The sequence below is a fragment of the Cebus imitator genome, unplaced genomic scaffold (genome assembly GCF_001604975.1).
Source record: "Cebus imitator isolate Cc_AM_T3 unplaced genomic scaffold, Cebus_imitator-1.0 Scaffold60, whole genome shotgun sequence".
Taxonomy (NCBI): domain Eukaryota; kingdom Metazoa; phylum Chordata; class Mammalia; order Primates; family Cebidae; genus Cebus; species Cebus imitator.
The window spans coordinates 5,024,669-5,044,064 of NW_016107375.1; the positions used below are offsets into that span (position 1 = coordinate 5,024,669).

A 19,396-nucleotide genomic window follows, 5' to 3' on the forward strand; every position below is an offset into this window, starting at 1 on the left:
CCGGAACATGGTTATTCGGTTGAGAATTCACCGTCTGAGCGTGTCAGAGAATGCCTGGCATTTTAGCCTGATGACTCTGCCTGGTTGATGGCTAAAATGCCCCATGCAGCCTGTAAAGGATCTCTGTGTGGGGGTCCCTGCTGAATGGCAGGGGCTGTGCACTGCCTTAGCCTTTATCTGAGAATCGACGAGCGGCCTTGGTGAGGCTCCAGCCTTCCCCAAGGAAACATGAAGTTGTCTGTATTTCTAAGATTTCCTTTGACCAGAAACCCTCTCTCCTTTGCTATTTCTTTCCTATCCCTAGTTTTCTAAAACCCACAAACATTTGCATCCTGACTCAGCAGAAGTGAGGATTTCAGAAACTGATCCTGAGCGTGCTGGGCTTGGGGGCTTGTTTGGGATGATCCCAGCCCCTCCCTGAGTGAAGGGAATCAGAAGAGCCGTGTCTCTGCCACTCTTTCCTCCTCCTCTTGTGATGTGGAAGGCCTTCCCCTTGTCTTCCATGAAGAGATTGCTCTCCATCTCATAAGCAGTATGGAACCCAGAAAGATTGCAGCGTGGTCCTGAGACAGTGAGGAGCACTCCCTCTGCTTTTGCTCTGTCCATCCTGGTGGATCTTTTCCCTGTGTTCCTCCTTCCACATATGCTCCTCCCCAACCCCACAGTAAGTGACGATAAAGCACCACGTCATGGTGGATTATTTCACAAATGCTCCGGAACGTAGTTATTCACCTTCAGCCTGGTCGTTGGGAGGTAACGGAGGTAACTCACATTCTTTTTTTTTCTTTTTTAGAGACAGGGTACCACTCTGTCATCCAGTCTGGAGTGCAGTGGCATGATCCTGGCTTACTCACTGCAACCTCAAATTCCTGGGCTCAAGTGATTCTCCAGCCTTAATCTCCTGAGTAGTTGAGACTACAGGCCCAGGCAATTTTAAAATATTTTGTAGAAATATCTCTCACTGTGTTTCCCAGGCTGGTATTCAACTCTTGGCCTCAAGTCATCCTCCTGCCTTGGCCTCTTAAGGCACTGTGATTATAGGCATAAGCCATTGCACCCAGCCATGTTCTTAAATGATACCTTCATGGATGCAGGGCCTTTCTGAAGCTTTCCTTTACTGAATGCAACTGTTGGAGCTGCTTTTCTGGAACTTTCATCAGAGGCACCCCAGAAAACCAGCCGCTTTCCTTCCAAGTCACACCTTGTCTTTGGCTGAAAATGGGGATACCTCCCCTTGTTCTCCCCTACTCGCTGGCAGTGGCTGTTTCTAAAATTCCAGGCACCATCAGAAGATGAAACCCAGTAATTCCCAAACTGCTTCCAAGGAATTCGATCCAGGCAGCCTGCAGGCTGGGCTGGGGATGGGGGAGTTGCTGAAACATGGGATTGTGCTTTCTTCATAATTACAGAAACAATATATGTTCCTTTTGGAAAGTTAAAAATGTATATGGACAAGAACAAGGAGCCAACACTTCACAATGGCCTCACCATCTAGACATGACTTTTTAAAAATAAATCTTCCCATGCTATTGTTGTTTTTTTTTTTTTTTTTTTTTGAGACAGAGTCTTGCTCTGTTGCCCAGGCTGGAGTGCAGTGGCATGATCTCAGCTCACTGCAAACTCTGTCCCTAGGGTTCAAGTGATTCTTCTGCCTCGGCCTCCTGAGTAGCTGGGATTACAGATGTGCGCCACCATGCCTGGCTGATTTTTGTATTTTCAGTAGAGACGGGGTTTCACCTATTGGCCAGGCTGATCTTGAACTCCTGACCTCGTGATTCACCCACCTCAGCCTCCCAAAGTGCTAGGATTACAGGTGTGAGCCACTGCACCCAGCCTCCCACACTATTGTTTTTAAATGAAGATGGTATCGTGTTTGTATTGATTATTCTGTTTGTACATTCTGGTCTTAAACTACCTTTTCTTTTAAGCCTATATTATAACCCTGTTTCTGTTTCATTATTTTTTTTTCCACTAGGACTTTTAATGGTTGCAAAGTATTTCATTACATAGCTTCCCAGGGCGATTGTTTCTTAGGGTATTTATTTGATGGAGAGACTCTTGACTATTTATTCTAAAGATCGCTTGCCTTGTCCTCTATATTGAAACAGAAAATACCTCTCATTCCTTTCTTCTTGTTTCCCATTCATATAATCCTGATGCACAGAAACATGCCCACATGTTCGTCAAGTTATTGACAGCTGCTGTGACTCCGAAGCAAAGCATGGGATGTGTTGTTATTCTCCTTTGAAAGTGAAATTCCCATATCAGCCAGACCCTCACGATTACTAGTTTGGTTTAGTTCCCTTTAAATGCTTGGTCTGGTAAGTTATTTTCCTGGGTGGGAGGATTTACTGGTGCTTCATGGAGAAAACTTTGTATTTTTCTTGCTCTTCCTCAAGAGCTAAGAGTTGACATTCTCTGTCTTTATTTTGCCAATGATGGAGAAACGACTCTGGGCACTGTGCCCTGCCTCCTCCCTCCCTCCCTAAGGTACCCACAGCAAGCCTGGGCATCATCCCTTTCACTTCAGCCAAACCCAGAAGGTTCTGTGCCTCTCTCTTCATCCTCTGTACCCAGACTGCACCTCGGGGGTCTCTTTTCCCTGACAAAGATGGCTCTATGTACATTTTTGTCTGAAGTTAAGGAAACTTCTCCCCAGGGCAGATTGTTCGACACCGTGAGTCCGCTCACAGAATCATAGCTTCTGGGTTCTGTAGAATCTTAAAAGCCTTCTATTATCAAGAGAGTCTGAGCCTAATGCCTTGGGACGAAGGCCCTTCTCCTGCTTTATTTTAAAAGATGTTGATGGTGGATAAATCTTCTGTGATGGTATACATCTTCTGTGATTTTCCATTCCCATGAGCTGTGTGCTATTCCTGAGAGCCCTGGCCAAGACTGCTGAGTGAGGTCTGCAGCTCTCAGCCCAGTGGGCTAAACTGGGGACAGCAAGAGCTGCTGGCAGGCCTGGGCTGAAATGGTGGGGACCTCGGCCCCGCACACAGGATGGAACAGCTGTTGACATGAGCTTCGGGCTTCTGCTCCCAGAGGATTCTGTGGTGAGGCTGCTGCAGCACTCTTGTATCTAAGCTGACTGTATCTAGGATGCTCCTGAGTCTGGACTTGCCTGGCTGCCTCATGGCTGATGTCTCAGGTGTACTTTCTTCTGTTCACACTGTTTGCAGGATGCCAGATATGCACTTCCCTCACTGCCCTACTTCCCTGGCTGCTGATTTGGGGTTGAGTGTTTTCTTTCTTGTTAGAATGGCAGGACCACGGACTGCCACCCAAGGTCTGCATCTACTTGGGGCTGCCATTGCAAATCTTCCCAGCAAGAGCAAGGCCAGTGAGGGGGAGTAGCAAGAAGGTCCAAGAGCGCTAAGGCGTTTATTCCTTCCTTCCTCCTCCATCCTCCCAACCCAGAGCAGCCAAAGGGCATGGGGTCATGACTGGGAGAGCCAGGTTCTGGTCCCAGCTCTGCTACCAATTAACACATTGTAAAATGGGGTTGCTATTGCCCATGTGCTTGTTTTAGTGACTCACAGCAAGGATCAAATGAGAACCTGGGTGTGAGGGCACGGAATGATACTAGCAGTCCCTGCCCTCCTCCCGGCACCGTGTCAGAAGGGAATCTCTGAATGGGATCTGGTTGCTCATAGCTCTCCCTAGGAATGGGATGATGGAGGAAGAAGAGGAACACCAGCCCTTGGCTCTCTTCCCAGGCCTGTGAGCCAACAACTGATCTGCACTAACTGAGCACGTGTTCATTGCAGGAGCGAGTCTGCCTTTGAGAAGGCCAATGTTGATGTGTTCCGGGTGAGAACCAACAATGTAGGCCTCATCTACAAAGTCAGGTGAGGATCTGGTGCCTGACTAGGGTTGAGGGGGAGTTGAAAGTCAAGGACTGACTTCACTATTGACACTTTCTGGGTATTAATTAGTTGCCAGCTGTTATTTGAGGGTCTACCAAAGGCCCGAATCTTTCCCTTCTATCCTGAATCACAGCGCCCTAAACTTCCCCATTGGAGATTCACTTTTTTGGATTAACACAATTTTTTACAAACTTGAAAATATGCTGTGAGAGACATTATAGCACAGTGGTGAGGAGCAGAGACTCTGAGTCCAGTGGCCTGGGTTCAAGTGTCCACTCTGTTATTTACTAGCTGTGGGATTTTGGACAGGTTATCTCTCCAAACCTCAGTTTCCTCCTCTGTAATAATGATGCTTCATCTGTGATAACCCTAGGACTCAATGAGTTAGTGCTTTTAACAGTAATTGGCACACAGTAAACACTCAGCAAGTGGTAGAGATACCAAGTCTTGCTGCAGGATGTCTTTGGACAGAGAGCATCCCCAGTCTTGCTCTCTCTGGAGGGTTCTTGTGAAGGTATAAGGAGAGATAACTCTACTAGTCCAGTGGCAGAGGAAGAACTTTCAACTGCCCACCTTTTCCCTTCCTGGTTCCTGCCATCCACTCCCATTCAAGCTCATGCCCATTGACAGATGTTCATTTGTGGTCTGATTGCACCCAGGCTAAGGGTGGACAGGGGTCAGATGCAGCCTCAGTTTAGTCCTGATTTGTTTCTCTTCCACTAGAAAAGGACCATGAATTCTCTTTCTTGGGGAAGTAAGGGGCATGTGAATGTCCTGGGTATTGGTTAAGTGTAGGGAAGGGGATTAGAAGCAGGAAAAGGGCTCTTGCAGGGGAGATTGGGAAAGGGGGTCATTGTGTGAGTAAAGACAACCGCCAGCTGAGGTCCTACTATGTGCCAGGCTATATGCCAGACAGAGGCATACATCCTTATAAGGGAAAAGCCTGGCATATCATGGGTTTCATCTGTCTGTTGGGGTTGTGTGCTGTTGAACATTCGTTGTCCTGTTAAGATCTGCAAGTATAAACCTTCATAGAGATAAGATGTTTGATGCAAAGTGAGGTCCAGAGGTCAAGAAGCTGGACTTTGGAAAGGAGATAGAGGGGTCTCTTGGAAGTCAAGAAGAATTTAGGAGACAGATTTTGATGAGTCTGAATCTATGCTGCCCAGTGCAATAGTCCCTGGCCACATGTGGCTATTACACTTGAAATGTGGCGAATCCAAACTGAGGTGTGTTGTCTGTATAAAATATACAGCAGATTTTTGAAGGCTTAGTACAAGAAAAAGAATGAAAAATAGCTCATTAATAAATTTTTACATAATTATATGTTGAGATGCTAAGTGGAATTAAATGAAACATAGTATTAAAATTACTTCTACCCATTTCTTTGGATCTGTTTACATGTGGCTATTAGGGACATTTTAAAATTGCATCTGTGGCTTGCATGTGTCACTCATGTTATGTCTACGGGACCACCATGGTCTAGATGGCCATGGCAGGGGGTTCCTCTGGATTGCAGGACTTAGGGGAGTATCTGCTTGTTGTCTAGGTCTGGAGTCATGAAGACAGGGACACACTTAATCATCTCACACAATGGGAGGGGCAGCTGAGCCCAGGGGATGAACTGTGCCCTGTAAATCAGGTGGTTTGTTTGGCTTCTGCTTCCTGGGTATTCCCGTGTCATCATCTTTTCTCTTCACTGCCCTGTTTGACCTTGACTCAGCTGGACATCAAGAAGTGCTGTGTGTATACATGCTTGGGCCAGAGTTTGAGAGGCTCACTGCTCCCAAAGGCCAGGGTAAGGAAATAGCACTGAATAGCCAGGACCTCAAAGGGGCAGATTGAAATGATCCCACGGCAAGCCTTGAGGATCTTGGATTTTCTATGAAAGGCGAAATTTAATATTTCTGTGCATGTAATGTAACAATATAACATTCAGTAATGTGCACATCCACCTTGCAAGGTATCCCCACTTTATTGATCAGGAAACTGAGGTTCAAGAGATAAAGTAACAACAATAACAGAATAATCGGACTTCTCTTTGGAGTAAACATCTGGTTATTTCAGTATGGAAGGTGTGCTGTTTCAGTTCTGCCAGTGATGGTGTGGGCATTGGTTTCTGCTTCAGGGTTGAGCATGACAACACCGGCTTGAATGCCAGCTGGTACCTGGACCGTGTGATCGTGACTGACATGAAGCGGCCTCATCTCCGTTACTACTTCAACTGCAACAACTGGCTGAGCAAGGTGGAAGGTGACCGCCAGTGGTGCCGTGACCTGCTGGCCAGCTTCAACCCCATGGACATGCCCAGAGGTCAGTGCCTAGGCTGCCTGCCATCCCTCCCTGCCTGGGCTGGGCTCACCTAGGAAAGAATCATGTCTCTGTCTTTCTCTGGACAGTCTCACCTACCTCATCTTGGCAGCCCTCCAGGGCCTTCCTGTTGGCTAGGGCCCAGGGGAAGCCCCATATCTTCCTTCTGGTCTTCCTACGGGCAACCTTTTATGCTCTAGGGGTTCGAGGGAGTGGGAAATACAAGAGGACTTGGAAGCATGATGGAAGGTTAGGCACAGCCCAGAGCAAGTCTATGTGCTCAATCATTCTTGTTGATGGGGTATCCATTGGAAGTCCCCTCTGAGATCAAGTCAGAGGTCCCCATTTTCCTATCCTCTTTCTTTTCTTACAATGCCCAAGGCAGGTGAGTTACAGCCAGGGCATGGTGGCTGGGAATCAGGGCTTGCAGCTGCCAGAGCTCATCATGCTGCCCTCTGATGCCTCCTGATTTTGTGAGGAGTGAAACAACTTATTTCAAGTGACATCTCTGGGCAAAGGCCTTAAATTCAATCGTTTTAATTTTACAGGAATAATGGGAGGCAGATAGATACCTTTGTCCCCCAAAGTTCTGGCCTCATTTCACCCCCTCACGGAACATATTTACTTTTCCACCAAGGGGAGCATTACATTGCAGGGACCATTGCTTGAATACCCTGCACTCACAGAGTCATGGACCATGGGAGGGGAAGGGACTTTGGAGCCAGGAGATGAGAAGCGGCTTTCCCACATCACTCAGCTGAACAACAGAAGGCTAACACTTGTTGGAATCTGCTTCCAGCATGGACTCCAAGTTCCACCCTCTATCTACTGTCTTGATGGGCTTTAGCCCTCAATTTCTCTATCTCTGATTTTCTACCTCCCAGCTAAACTTGATGCTTGAGTTGTTCCTTTGTGATTCCTATCATCGTAACTTGCAACTTCATTGACTCTTTTTATTTTTAATTTTCATTTATTAGAGACAGAGTTTCACTCTTGTTGCCCAGGCTGAAGTATGGTGGCACAATCTTAGCTCACTGCCACCTCTGCCTCTTGGGTTCAAGCGATTCTCCTGCCTCAGCCTTCTGAGTAGCTGGGATTATAGGCACCTGCCACCTTGCCAGGTGAATTTTTTGTATTTTCAGTAGAGATAGGGTTTCACCATGTTGGTCAGGCTGGTCTGGAACTCCTGACCTCAGGTGATCCATCTCGGCCTCCCGAAGTGCTGGGATTACAGGCATGAGCCACTGTGCCTGGCCATTGATTCTTTTAAAAACATGTTATTGATCTTTTCTCTGAATATAGAAACCAAATTTGATCATTGTAGAAAATTTAGAAAATAGAGATACGCAAACATAAAGAATACCTGTAATTCCATGGCTTGAAAAAACTACACTGGTGACATTTGTGTGTCTTTATTTCTAGCCTTTTCTTTTTTTTTTTTTTTTAAGTCGGAGTTTTGCTCTTGTTACCCAGGCTGGAGTGCAATGGCGCGTTCTCGGCTCGCCGCAAACTCCGCCTCCTGGGTTCAGGCAATTCTCCTGCCTCAGCCTCCTGAGTAGCTGGGATTACAGGCACGCGCCACCAGGCCCAGCTGATTTTTTTGTATTTTTTTAGTAGAGACGGGGTTTCACCATGTTGACCAGGATGGTCTCGATCTCTTGACTTCGTGATCCACCCGCCTCGGCCTCCCAAAGTGCTGGGATTACAGGCGTGACTTTTCTATGCATATACTATATAGTTTAAACAAATGGGCTGGTGCAGCACCCCTGTCTCACAGCATGCTTACTTCCGTGCCATTAAATATCGCTCAGCACCCCTCCTTGGAATGGCTCCGTGGTGCCCTGGAGCATGGAGATACCATCATGTATTCACTGGATGCTGTATCATCAGACATTTGTATTATGTTCCCCCTCCAAAAAATTTTTGCTATTATATCAATACTATTATAAATACTGCACCTAAATCTTTGCACAGGTTCATGATTCTTTCCTTAAGATAAATTCCTAAGTGGAATTTCTAAGTCAAGTAGAATGTATGTGGTTAAAGCTTTTGAGGGGCATTTCCAAATTGCTCTAGATTGGGTGTATCTGTGCACATTATTACCAGCTGTGTAAGGGTGCCCATATCCCTCATCCTTGTCAGTATTTTGTAGTGTTGTTTGATTTTCCAGTTGGATAATTAAAGGGGATTTTTGATATTCTTTCTTTGCTTACTGATGAGATTAAACATTTTTTGTATATTTATTGGCAATTTGTGTGTGTGTGGGTATGAGAGAGAGAGAGAGAAAGGAAAGAAAGAAAATGAAGAGAGAGAGAGAATTTTTTTTGCTTGGGTCCTTTACCTGTTTTTTCAATTGGGGTGAATTTCATAGATTCTCTCCATTAAGCATCTTTAATTCTTTATCCAATCTCTACTAGGATCAATCTTTAGCATACTGTCAAGCTTGCCACTTTTCAGCTCATCTGACCTGCATTGGTCACTCAAAAATCCAGGGTTCCACTTGCCAGGAGAAGAGCTTCTGAAAAGTCACCATGAGAAACAATTCATGTAACTCAGTGGTTCTTCAGGGTTCCATAAGAAACCTCAGGATAGATACCTCCTGACCTAGTCTCTGAGTGAGGCTTCCTGAGCCCCCAGCTCCTTCATGGGCTGGAGGGAATTAGGTTTTTAGTATTTCCAGGCTAGATATCAGAGAATGGAATGAAAAAGGGGATCTTCACCTATTCTAATGACTGCATTGGTAAAGAAAAAGTTAAATTTCTTTGCTTTTCACCCGAAATTATGTCAACTTGGTATTTGAATGCTAATGTGATGATAAAAATGGGGTCTATTTTTTTCATCCATGAAGTTTGGTAGGTAAAATATTTCAATGCTGGTGGTATAAATACACTGAACATGCCCCCCCTTTGTCCTCTTGTTATTGCCCAATGCTATGTGGCAGTAACAAGTGGAGAGAAGAAAGGGGGACCATGCTCAGTGTATTTATACCACCAGCCCCCAAGGCAGGACAGACTGTTAGGGAGCCTGGTCCTCTCTCCCCACCCTCAAGGGCCAGTTTTCAGTGTTCTGGATGGTAATCACTGGAACCTTCTCTCATTCCTGCTCTTCAGAGAAGGGAAGTGTTCTAGGCTGACCAACTGACCCTTTGACTGAGGTGATCGGTGGATCATTGTTGAGTGGAGGAAACTGGACCTTGCTCAGGTTTCCAGGTGTTCCTGTAATGGGAATCTTGCATCTCATTCTTCAGTACACAGGCATAAGGGAGCCTGCCCTACTTGTAGGCACAGAAGGTGAGCTGTGGGGCACCAGGTCTGCTGCACAGCACGGTGCCTGACATTCGCAGGAGATGACTGTTTCCTCTCTGGGCTCCTCATTAAATGTACTTCCTGGGGAAGTACCCAACCTCAAACCCCTTAAAGGGAATGGCATCTTTAGGACTGTCCTCTTCCTTAATGGAGTCCCTTGGGTAGAAGGTAGAGATGAGGAAAAACAGGAGGTTTCAAAGGAAGGAGGCAGAAGCTGACCAGCCTCACAGTTTTGTGGATAGAAGATGTTTCGTGGATAGAACCAAGTTCAATTTATTAGTTTTTCTCAATTTGTCAGTGAAAATCACTACATCTGGCATCTTAAAGAAACCAAACAGGATCAACTAAATGGCTATAGCTTTTGGTTTTCTGTGTCTGATCTCCAGGACTCGGGAATGTGTTGCTGGGGTCTGAAGAGGCAGGTTGGTTGTGCTCCTTCAGTCCATCTGGGGAGTTCTCAAACTCCAGTAACTCACATTCCATCTTCGAGTTTTGCCTGATTCAAGTACCGCTTGTATTATTAATTACTACTACTTCTTCTTTAAGTCACTTTTTACAACTTACATTAACTTATAAATTTATTTTAACAAGAAAGTTGATATTACTATCATGAAAAAACTGTTATCATTTGCTTTAAATGTCAGGCATACACTAGTACATATTAACACAAATTAATGACATTAGATAAACCTCATATACCATTGCTAGCATCTAATGTCCCACCAGTGGTATGCAGACTGCACCCTGGTAAACAATACCAGCCCTGATCTGAGAGGAAGGGGAGGCAGGGTGTTGATTACAGAGATGAGTGCACAGACGCCCAGGGAGGTGGGGATGCATCCAAGGTCAAATGGCCAATTGCTGATGGAGCTAGGAGTAGACTATGGGTCTCCTAATTCTTAGTTCAGTTGCTTTCTGACTGCCTCTTGAGTAGGGCATGGCCAAGGGCAATTAGCCTGGCACCTAAAAGGTCAGAGCCTGTGATTGTGGGGATTGTGGGGGTTAGTTGGGCCAACCTCCCACTGTCACAAGAATCCCTTTCTTCTCCATCAGTTGCTTCTCCAGCGTTGGTTTGAGTCCAGCCTTCCTGGAATTAACCCTCCTGGTCTCCCTGAGGCTTCTGCTTGTCTGTTCCAGTGTTTCCAACACAACATGGTGTCTCTCTAGGTGTCAGCCCTTCAGCTGCCAGAAAACAGGGTTTTGTCCTCTCAGGAATACAGCCCCGGGATCCTTGCCTTCTCTTTTTGAGAACCCTTCCCAAGAATGCACCTAAGAGGCTAGGATCCTGTGTTCCAGATGGGGGACCATCAGCACAGAGGGAGGGGCCTCCCAACTCCATTATCCTGCTTCTTTTTAAAAAAATTATTGTAAAATGTGCATAACACAACACTTGCCACCCTCATCATTTTAAAATGGACAGTTCAGTGGCATTAAGTACATTCACATTGTTGTGCAACTGTCACCACCATCCATCTGTAAAACTTTCTCATCTTGCCACCCTGAAACTCTGTGCCCATTAAACACTAACTTTCCATTGTCCCCCACCCCAAGACCCTGGTAAACTCTATTCTACTTCCTGTTTCTGTAAATTTGGCTAATCTAGGAATCTCATACAGACTGAGTCTCTCTAGTTCAAAATGCTTGGGCCCAGAGTGTTTTGGATTTGGGATTTCTTTTTTTTTTTCAGATTTTTGAATACTTGCATATACCTATGAGGTATTTCGGGGATGGAGGCCAAGTCTATCCATGAAATTCATTTGTTTCAAATATGCCTTATACATGTAGCCCAAAGGTAATTTTATACAATATTTCTGAAAATTTTGTGCTTGAAACAAAGTTTTACAGCATTTCATCTGTGACCCGTCACATGAGGTCAGGTGTAATTTTTCACTCATGGCATTGTGTCAGTGCTCAAAAAGTTTTAGATTTTGGAGCATTTCAGATTTTGGATTTCTGTGTTAGGGATGCCCAACTTGCACAAGTGGAATCACACAATTTTTTTTTTTTTTTTTTTGCATCTAGCTCATTTTGCTTAGCATAATGTCTTCAGATTTCATCCATGGTATAGCATTTATCAGAATTTCCTAACGTTTTAAGGCTGAATAGCGTCCCATTGTATGGGTATACCACAACTTATTGATCCATTCTGTTGGTAGACATTGAACTGTTTCTACCTTTTAGCTATTGTAATTAATGCTGCTGTGAACATGGGTGTGCAAATATTTGTTCGAGTCCCTGTTTTCGATTATTTTAGGTATATACACACGAACTTGCTGGGTCATATGTGTAATTTTGAGTAACTACCATACTGTTTTCTACAGTGGTTGTACCATTTTACATTACTACCAACAATGCATAAGAGTTCTAATTTCTCCAGATCCTGAGGAATCCTCGATATTTTCTGTTCTTTTTTTTTTTTTTCCATGCTGGCTGCCCATTTTGCATTCTGACCAATAGACTGACATCTAATATTTCCACATCCTTGCAACCATTTGTTATATTTTTTTTTTTTTAACAATAGCCATGCTAATGGGTGTGAAATGATATCCCTAATGATTAGCGATGTTGAGCATCTCTTCATGTGCTTATTGGTTATTTGCATATCTTCTTTGGAGAATATCCATTCAGATCCTTCATCCATTTTTAAATTAAGTTGTTTGTCTTTTTATTGTTGAATCGTAGGCCTCCGTTATATATTCTGGGCATTAACCCCCTTTCAGATACATAATTTACAAATATTTTTCTCCCATTCCATGAGTTGTTCTTTTACTTTGTTAGTCATGTCCATTGGTGACCAAAAGTTTTAATTTTTATGAAGTCAATTTATCTATTTTTTCTTTTGTTGCCTATGCTTTTGGTGCTATAATCTAAAAAATTGCCAAAGTCAATGTCATGATAGTTTTTCCCCCGTGTTTCCTTCTGAGAGTGTTATAGTTTTAATTGTTACATTTAGGTCTTTGTCCCATTTTGAGTTAAATTTTGCAGATGGTATAAATCAATGTCCAACTTCATTATTTTGCATGTGGATATTCAGTTTTCCCAGCACTATTTGTTGAAAAGACTGTCCTTTCCTTGTTGAATAGTCTTGGCACCCTTGTTGAAAATTATTTGACCATATATTTGATAGTTTATTTCTGGGCTCTCTGTTCTATTCCACTGGTCTATATGCCTGTCTTTATGCCACTACCACACTGGTTTGATTACTGTTGCTTTGCAGTGAGTTTTAAAATCAGGAAGTGTGAGACCTCAAACTTTTGTTCTTTTTCAAGATTATTTTGGCTATTCAGGATCTCTTGATATGCCACTTCTTTTAATGCATTCAAAATGTTCATTAAGTGACTTTAACAGTGACCAGAGACCATATTGACTTTCAGTCACAAAGCTTCTGTTCATCTGGAAGAAAAGGGAAAAATGTCTTCATCCCCAGTCCTCAGTTCTTGCCCAAGACTTCAAGGCTCCTGGAGAAACCTCCTGGGTTCTCCTGACTCATTCCCATGTGAATCAGTAGGAGTGGGTGTCCCAGTCTTGGCTGGCTGCCCTCAATCTGTCAATTGAATGGTTCAGGCAGACATCACACATGAATAAGCATTTCAGACATACACAGAGCTGGCACAGCGAGTTAGCAGCCATCTCTAGGCTTGTCTCAGTCTAGGAGTGGGCGTCAGGGGTCCTGGCACCTTCTGGGGCCTGTGGAAGGCTGGAAGCTGCTTTTCCAGCATATCCGCATTTATTATCCCTGGGAACAGAGTCTTGGCTATCAAATTGCTCCAGAAGTGTAGTGAATTTTCCCTCATGCCATCTGCTTGTTGGCATCCCTTCTATTGCCATGGAGGTGTGTGACTCTTCCTGGTGGATTTCTTCCATCCTGCGGGGAATGGCTCACTCTCTTGATAAGTCAGAACCCAGGGGGCAGAGTAGCTGCAAGAACGTCTCTACAGTGATGGCAGCTGCTGGCTGGAAGCTAAGCACTGTCTTCCCTGCCTGCAGGTACAGCGTCATCCTTAGCAACTGCCGTTGGCAATGTCCTCTTGAGCTGCTTTAAGATGCTGAGCCTGTGGATAAGCACGTAGTCCCTGCCCTCAAGGTGCTCACAGTCCAGTGGAGAACACAGATTCCCATCATACAAAGTTCCCGCAAGGAGACTGTAGAGCATCGTGACTCAGTGCCAGGCCTCAAAAATCATGGAGTCCTGGGTTCAAATCCAACCTCTGCCACCTCCTAGCTATACGACTTTGTGTGCATACATTTAACAAGTAGTATCTTATTTAAAACCCCGAGAAGTAGGGGCCATTATTATCCCATGTTGCACATGGGGCAAAAGTCAGCACAGAGTGCCTCCCCGCCACCTCTTCTCTTTCTTGGTCTAAGGCTGCAGCTCCCATTTCTCAACGGTTGCTCAGATTGTGTTGGCTCCTGTGTCTGGCAGACAGTGGCTCTGAAAGCTGTTCTCTCCAGCATTCATCAACCCTGAGGAGGTTTCAGGGGACCCGCTGGAAGTGAGGCCTAAGGGCAATATCAGACACCCTGTGCCAATCTGTTCAGAGACTGTGAAGTGGAAACCAGACCACCGACAGCCATTTCTGGGATTCAGGCCCAATCCCATCAACCCCTGCAAGGACCTAATGGGCCGGTTCTTTCCAGAGGCCCAGGGCCTGCCCTGTTTGCTAATTAAGTGGATTCTCCTTGTTCCCAGAGTTCTTAAGTTGGTGAGATAGGAAACCATGGCTCTTCTGTTAAAATATGTGCCAGGGTCAGAGGAAATGTCAAGGCCAGCCCCTGGCCCCTCGCCTCCTCTCTCGTCTTCCTCTTTTTCTCCATGTCACCCCATGGATATAAAGTCTCAGCCTCTCTGGATACCATTACCTGCTTCCTCTGCCTCAGGTGTCCCTCCCTCTCTAAACTCTGCGAGGAAAGTCTGTCCCACACACTGCTGTGCAGCAATGCTGCAATCAGGATGTGTAAGGAATCTCACAGGCAGGGAGAAGGGCCTTCTCAACCTACTCCCTTTGTGTCAGTGCTCTGGCAGCTTCACCACCAAGATGAGACACCACGGCTGATGGTGGGGTGGGGGTGTGTTGTAACACATCTCAGGTGTTTTGAGATGGATACGTGGCCAAGAAATACCATATTTCAGGGCTCTAACTACCTAATATGTATCTCTCTGGTTTCTTTGTGAAGCTCAGGTTGCTCTGAGGGTAACACCGCAGTCTCCTGCCTGGTGATGGCTTTTACTCACAGCTGCTACCTTGGCCACTGGGACAGAGGGGCTTTTATGAACATTGGTAAGGAACAGGTTGTGTGCATCTGGTGGTAATAGGAGGCCATGTATAGACACACTTGTTTATGAACACAAGCCACAGAGATGGGTGGAAAGAGCTCTCCAAAGGGGCAGAGACCTGAGTCCTAGCCTCACACTTTGGTAATTATGTGACTCTGGGCAAGTTGCCCATTCTCTCTGGACCTCTGTCTCCTCATCGTACCAGGTCGTACAAGATGGTCCCTGAGGTCCCTGTGGCTCTGGCTTTCTCTGGGACTCTGCACCTTCTCTCTTGACTGCCTCCAGGCATCTCCCACCCACTGATTTCACACACCCCCACACACCCACTCTGATGTTGTCCCTTTTGGTGAGACATTCACAGGGTATAGTGCTCAGGTGCCATTCATCAGCACACTGCAGAGTTACACAGGCTGAGAATGCAGGGCTACTCAGTTCTCTTTGACTCCAGAGAAGCTCACGGCATACCCCTGCCTTCCCTATGGGGCAGTATTGAAGGATGAGGTTGGGGGAGACATCTGAGTTAGACGAGGGCTGATAAGATGGCATGTGCTCTCTGGGTAGATTTGGGATGACCTCACATTGGGTCTTGAAGGAGCTTGGGCTAGGGGACTGTCACCTGGTACGGAAGCATGAGCAAGACCTGTTTAAGGCAGATCCTGCCTGGCCTTCTCATTGCCAATGTGATGTCATTTCCTGCCTTCTGGCCAAGTAATTGCCCACAGCCCAGTGCCAACCCACAGACCCTCCCACTTTGAAAAGCACTGAGATGATCACGTGGCTTAGGTTAATACTGAGCCCACATCACACTGCTTGGAGAAAGCTCCAACAGCCTGGCTGTGAGACAGCCCTCTGCATTCAAGAGCTGCATTGCAGCTGGCCTGGAGGCTGCTGTCAGAACCCAGCACAACAGCTCAGAAATGTTTCCGACTCAGGCCTTGGCAGTAGCAGAGAGGCCCCTTGCATTCAGAGGGCTCAGTCTGGAGGTGGGTTCTGATCCCACACCTGCTCCTGACTGGGACTTGTTCTCTAGGCTTTGGGAGGAACAAGCCACCTTCTAGGGGGCATGTAATCTTCTTGGGTAGATTAATAACAAATACAGTTACAGCCAGTTTTGTGGTGTACTTCAAAGAGAGGAGAGGGTGATGATTACGGAAAAGAGAGCCCACAAGAAGCAGCAACAACTTGGGCATGTGGGCCAGGAGCATGCAGGTGGTGGGAGGGGCGAATGACATTTACATCTGGACTCCCAGTCTGGAGCAGATGAATTGCCTTTTTTTTTTTTTTTTTTTTTTTTTGCTATGCCCAGTGAGAAAGCTGTTGTTGAGGGCTGAAAGCTGCACAGCGGTTGGGGACGGGTGGAAATGGAATTGTTGGTTCTCAGCATAATCACTGTTTCCACTCCCGGCTGATTCGTCAGGTAACTGGGTTATAGTTTTATTACAGCCCATGCAGTGCCACACAATGATTATCACACAGCTCCAGATGTGCACCTGGTCTTGACATGACCACGTTGGGTACAGTGCCCAGGGTGCATCTGAGGGGAGAACGGGATAAGAAAGGGACTGCGATTAACCTATTAGGGGCATGTGCAAATTATACTGCCCTGCAGAGGATTACGGACCTGCCAGAGGACTTTGTGGTGCTAAAATCAAATACAAAATGAAAGCACCCTGTGTGATTGGAGCAAAAAACACCCATCATGAAGGCTCTGCCAAGAAGCCGGAAGCCCTGACTTATTCTCAGATTCTGTAGGGTAATACCACAGAGTAATTAAATCATTAATCTTAAAATAACTCTCTGGGTCAGAAAGCACAGGGGACTTTACATCCTGAGTTCTGGTTCTGCTTTTGCCACCCAGTAGCAATGAGACCTGGGATAGATGTGAGTTCCCCTCCCATACTCAGTTTCTCCCTCTGCAGAGCGCCTGAACTAGGGGATCTCTTGGGGTCTTGTCAGGACTACTCGAGTATCTACCTTCATAGCCAAAGGGAGTTGGAGGGCTCCAGGGCCAGCCCTCCTCCATGGGGGCAAGAGGAGATTGGCCTTTGGGGGCCTCCTTTCTGCTGTGGACCTTTCTCCCCTATTTCATTCCCTCTGTGTTTCCCATCTTCAGGATAGTCCCCCATGATGGACTTGGTCTCTGGACCCCCCTTCTCTGTGGTCAAAAGCTAGCTCCGCCATTCCGCCACTTATGCTAGCATGAGCAGCTGCCTTAAGCTCTGTGCCTCTATTTCCTCATCTGTAAAAGGGGGATAACATTAATTTCTACCTGATAAGGTTAACTGGGGAAATGAGCATATAAGACTTAGTGCAGAGGCGCAGAGTCACTGCCCAGTAAATGACACAATGTCGTGATGCTTGTCCCTGTGGTTAAGTTCCTGATGTTTCCCTTTCTTCTTCCCCCACATCTAGGCTTTTTCTGATTCTGAGATTCCCAGACTTAAGATTCTAGCCTCTCAGAAAGGACTCTGGAGCCACTCAGTGCCAGGTTCGCTTCTGGAATCAGGCAGGTTCAAACAGACAACTGGAATAGGCTTATGACCTTGGCTGTAGTTAAAGCCAGAAGGGAGAGCCTCTCTTTCCAACCCTTTGTCACTTTCCTTCACCGAGCATTACATGTTCTCCAGGGCTCTCTGAGCCTATTTGCTGTGGGTGCTGCTTTGGAGTCATTATTCCTTTGAACCCCACGGAGGAGTTCCCAGGCAGGGGCAAGGGCTCCGGGGTAGGGAGGGCCAGGCCAGCCTGCAGCACTCTTCTCCACTGAAGCTCACAGCAGCTCCTCGCCCACCCCATCTGCTCACACCTAGCATCGCAGAAACTCATCTCCGGAAAGAGTGGGAAGAAGAGAACCACTCTGAGTGAGGCCCCAGTGCGGCACATAAGATAATTTAAGGACCAAAAGGGACTTTATCTACTCTTCCTCCATTTCAGAGAGGAGAAAACAGAAGCCCAGGGAAATTAAGCCACTTGCTTTTGGCCACACAGCCTAACTGTGGGCAGAGCTGCAGTCTTGGGCTTTTGCTGCCAGCTCATGCTCCTTCGTCATTCCTCCCCTTAAGCACATTGATTCAGTGACTCAGTGGGCATTTTTGGGGGAGTCTTCTATGCACTAGAGCCTACACTCAGGGTGCACGCGTACTGGCCCTTATTTCTAGGAGCTTAGAGTCTAGAGGGGAGAATATGTCTAGAGGGGAGAGAGTCAGGCCAACAAATAATTACAGTGCAAAGGGATAGAATATTCTAAGTGGGATATGGCCCAGGCTAATGGGAACATAGAGGAAGAAAAAATCAGGAGGGCTTCATAGAAGAGGTGATGCTTAAACTGAGACTTCATAGGTGGAAGGAGTTTTCTAGGATTTTAAATGAAATGAGTGCCTTTGGAGAAAATGGGCTCTGATGGTCCAGTGTCACTCACACAGCTGGGATGGATCCTCCACTTCATAGTTTCATGGTGGCCTCCATCCTCCCAGAACCACCACCAGCCACGTTCCCCTTCAACCCAGCAGCCAGAACATTTGATGAATGCATGCAATTGTGTATTTGCTTCAAACTTGGTTATTTTGATCTTTAAATAGGTTGTTTAATCTTTTTTTTTTCTGTTTGTGGAAGTAGCATTTTCTCCATGCTGCATTTGTACATATCGAAATCTGAACTGATGATACAGACACTGTCTTGGCCCTGATCCAGCTATCAGTGTCTATTCCAGTGCCAATGGCTTCCTGCTGAAACCCTCCCCTGAGCCACAGGTGTTGGCCAGTGTGAGTCCAGCGAGAGCCAGAGAAAGGGCTCCCACCTGCCTGGGGCTGGGTCTCCGCTGTGGCCCTCGTGTCTATTTTCTGTCATTGTCCATCCAGTTCTGAATCCTTCCTCCAGCCTTGAGCCTCAGACTGGCTCGAGGGGCTTGTGTGCCAAAGCCAGCTTGAAGGTATAATACATTGGCAGGAACTTCTGACAGTTTCTTCTCAAATACACAGGACGTGACCTACTCAAGTACTGACGTTAGGTGACTTGTCTTCAGTTTTTAGTCACAGAACATATATGGCCATTGTAAAAATTCAAAAGTACAAATAAGCAACAGAAGAATAATAAAATCTTCCATAATCTAATCACTCAAAGATGATAACAGCTGATTTTTAGCTGGCACTTACTCAATGGCCTGCATCATTCACAACAAACTTTTAATCTTTATGTAATCTAATCTATTCGTCCACGTATCTATCTAAATATCCATTTAATTTTCACAATCCTGCGAGGGAGGTGCTTTGTTTTCCCCTCCTTACAGTTGAAGGAAACCCAGGAACGGAGAGGTGAAGTCATTTGTCTATAAGGACGGAGCTAGGAGCAAACCTGGAGGCTTGAACTTAAGTACTGAGTACAATTGCCTTGTTAACATTTTGGTGAATTTCCTTCCTGTTCTTTAAATTTTTGTCCACGAACATATTAAACCCTATATATTAAAATGGCATTGCATTATACTCAATTTTATAACTATGTAGTTTCACTTAATACTACATTATAGCCTTGAATCTTCTGTTATTACATATATATACACAAAAATATGTACATATATATGTACATGTAATATATGTACATATATATGTATATGTAATGTAATATGTTATATATGCATATGT

General features: G+C 45.6%; 1 protein-coding gene across 1 annotated transcript in view; it reads left to right on the forward strand.

Annotated features, from left to right (window-relative positions):
• The window catches only part of LOXHD1 (lipoxygenase homology domains 1), a 186,254-nt gene that overhangs the window by 11,119 nt on the left and 155,739 nt on the right, over nt 1-19,396 (forward strand). The window contains exons 3-4 of the mRNA XM_037738984.1: nt 3,771-3,851; nt 5,998-6,182. Of these exons, the coding sequence (XP_037594912.1) occupies nt 3,771-3,851; nt 5,998-6,182 (266 nt within the window). The remainder of the gene's footprint in view (nt 1-3,770; nt 3,852-5,997; nt 6,183-19,396) is intronic.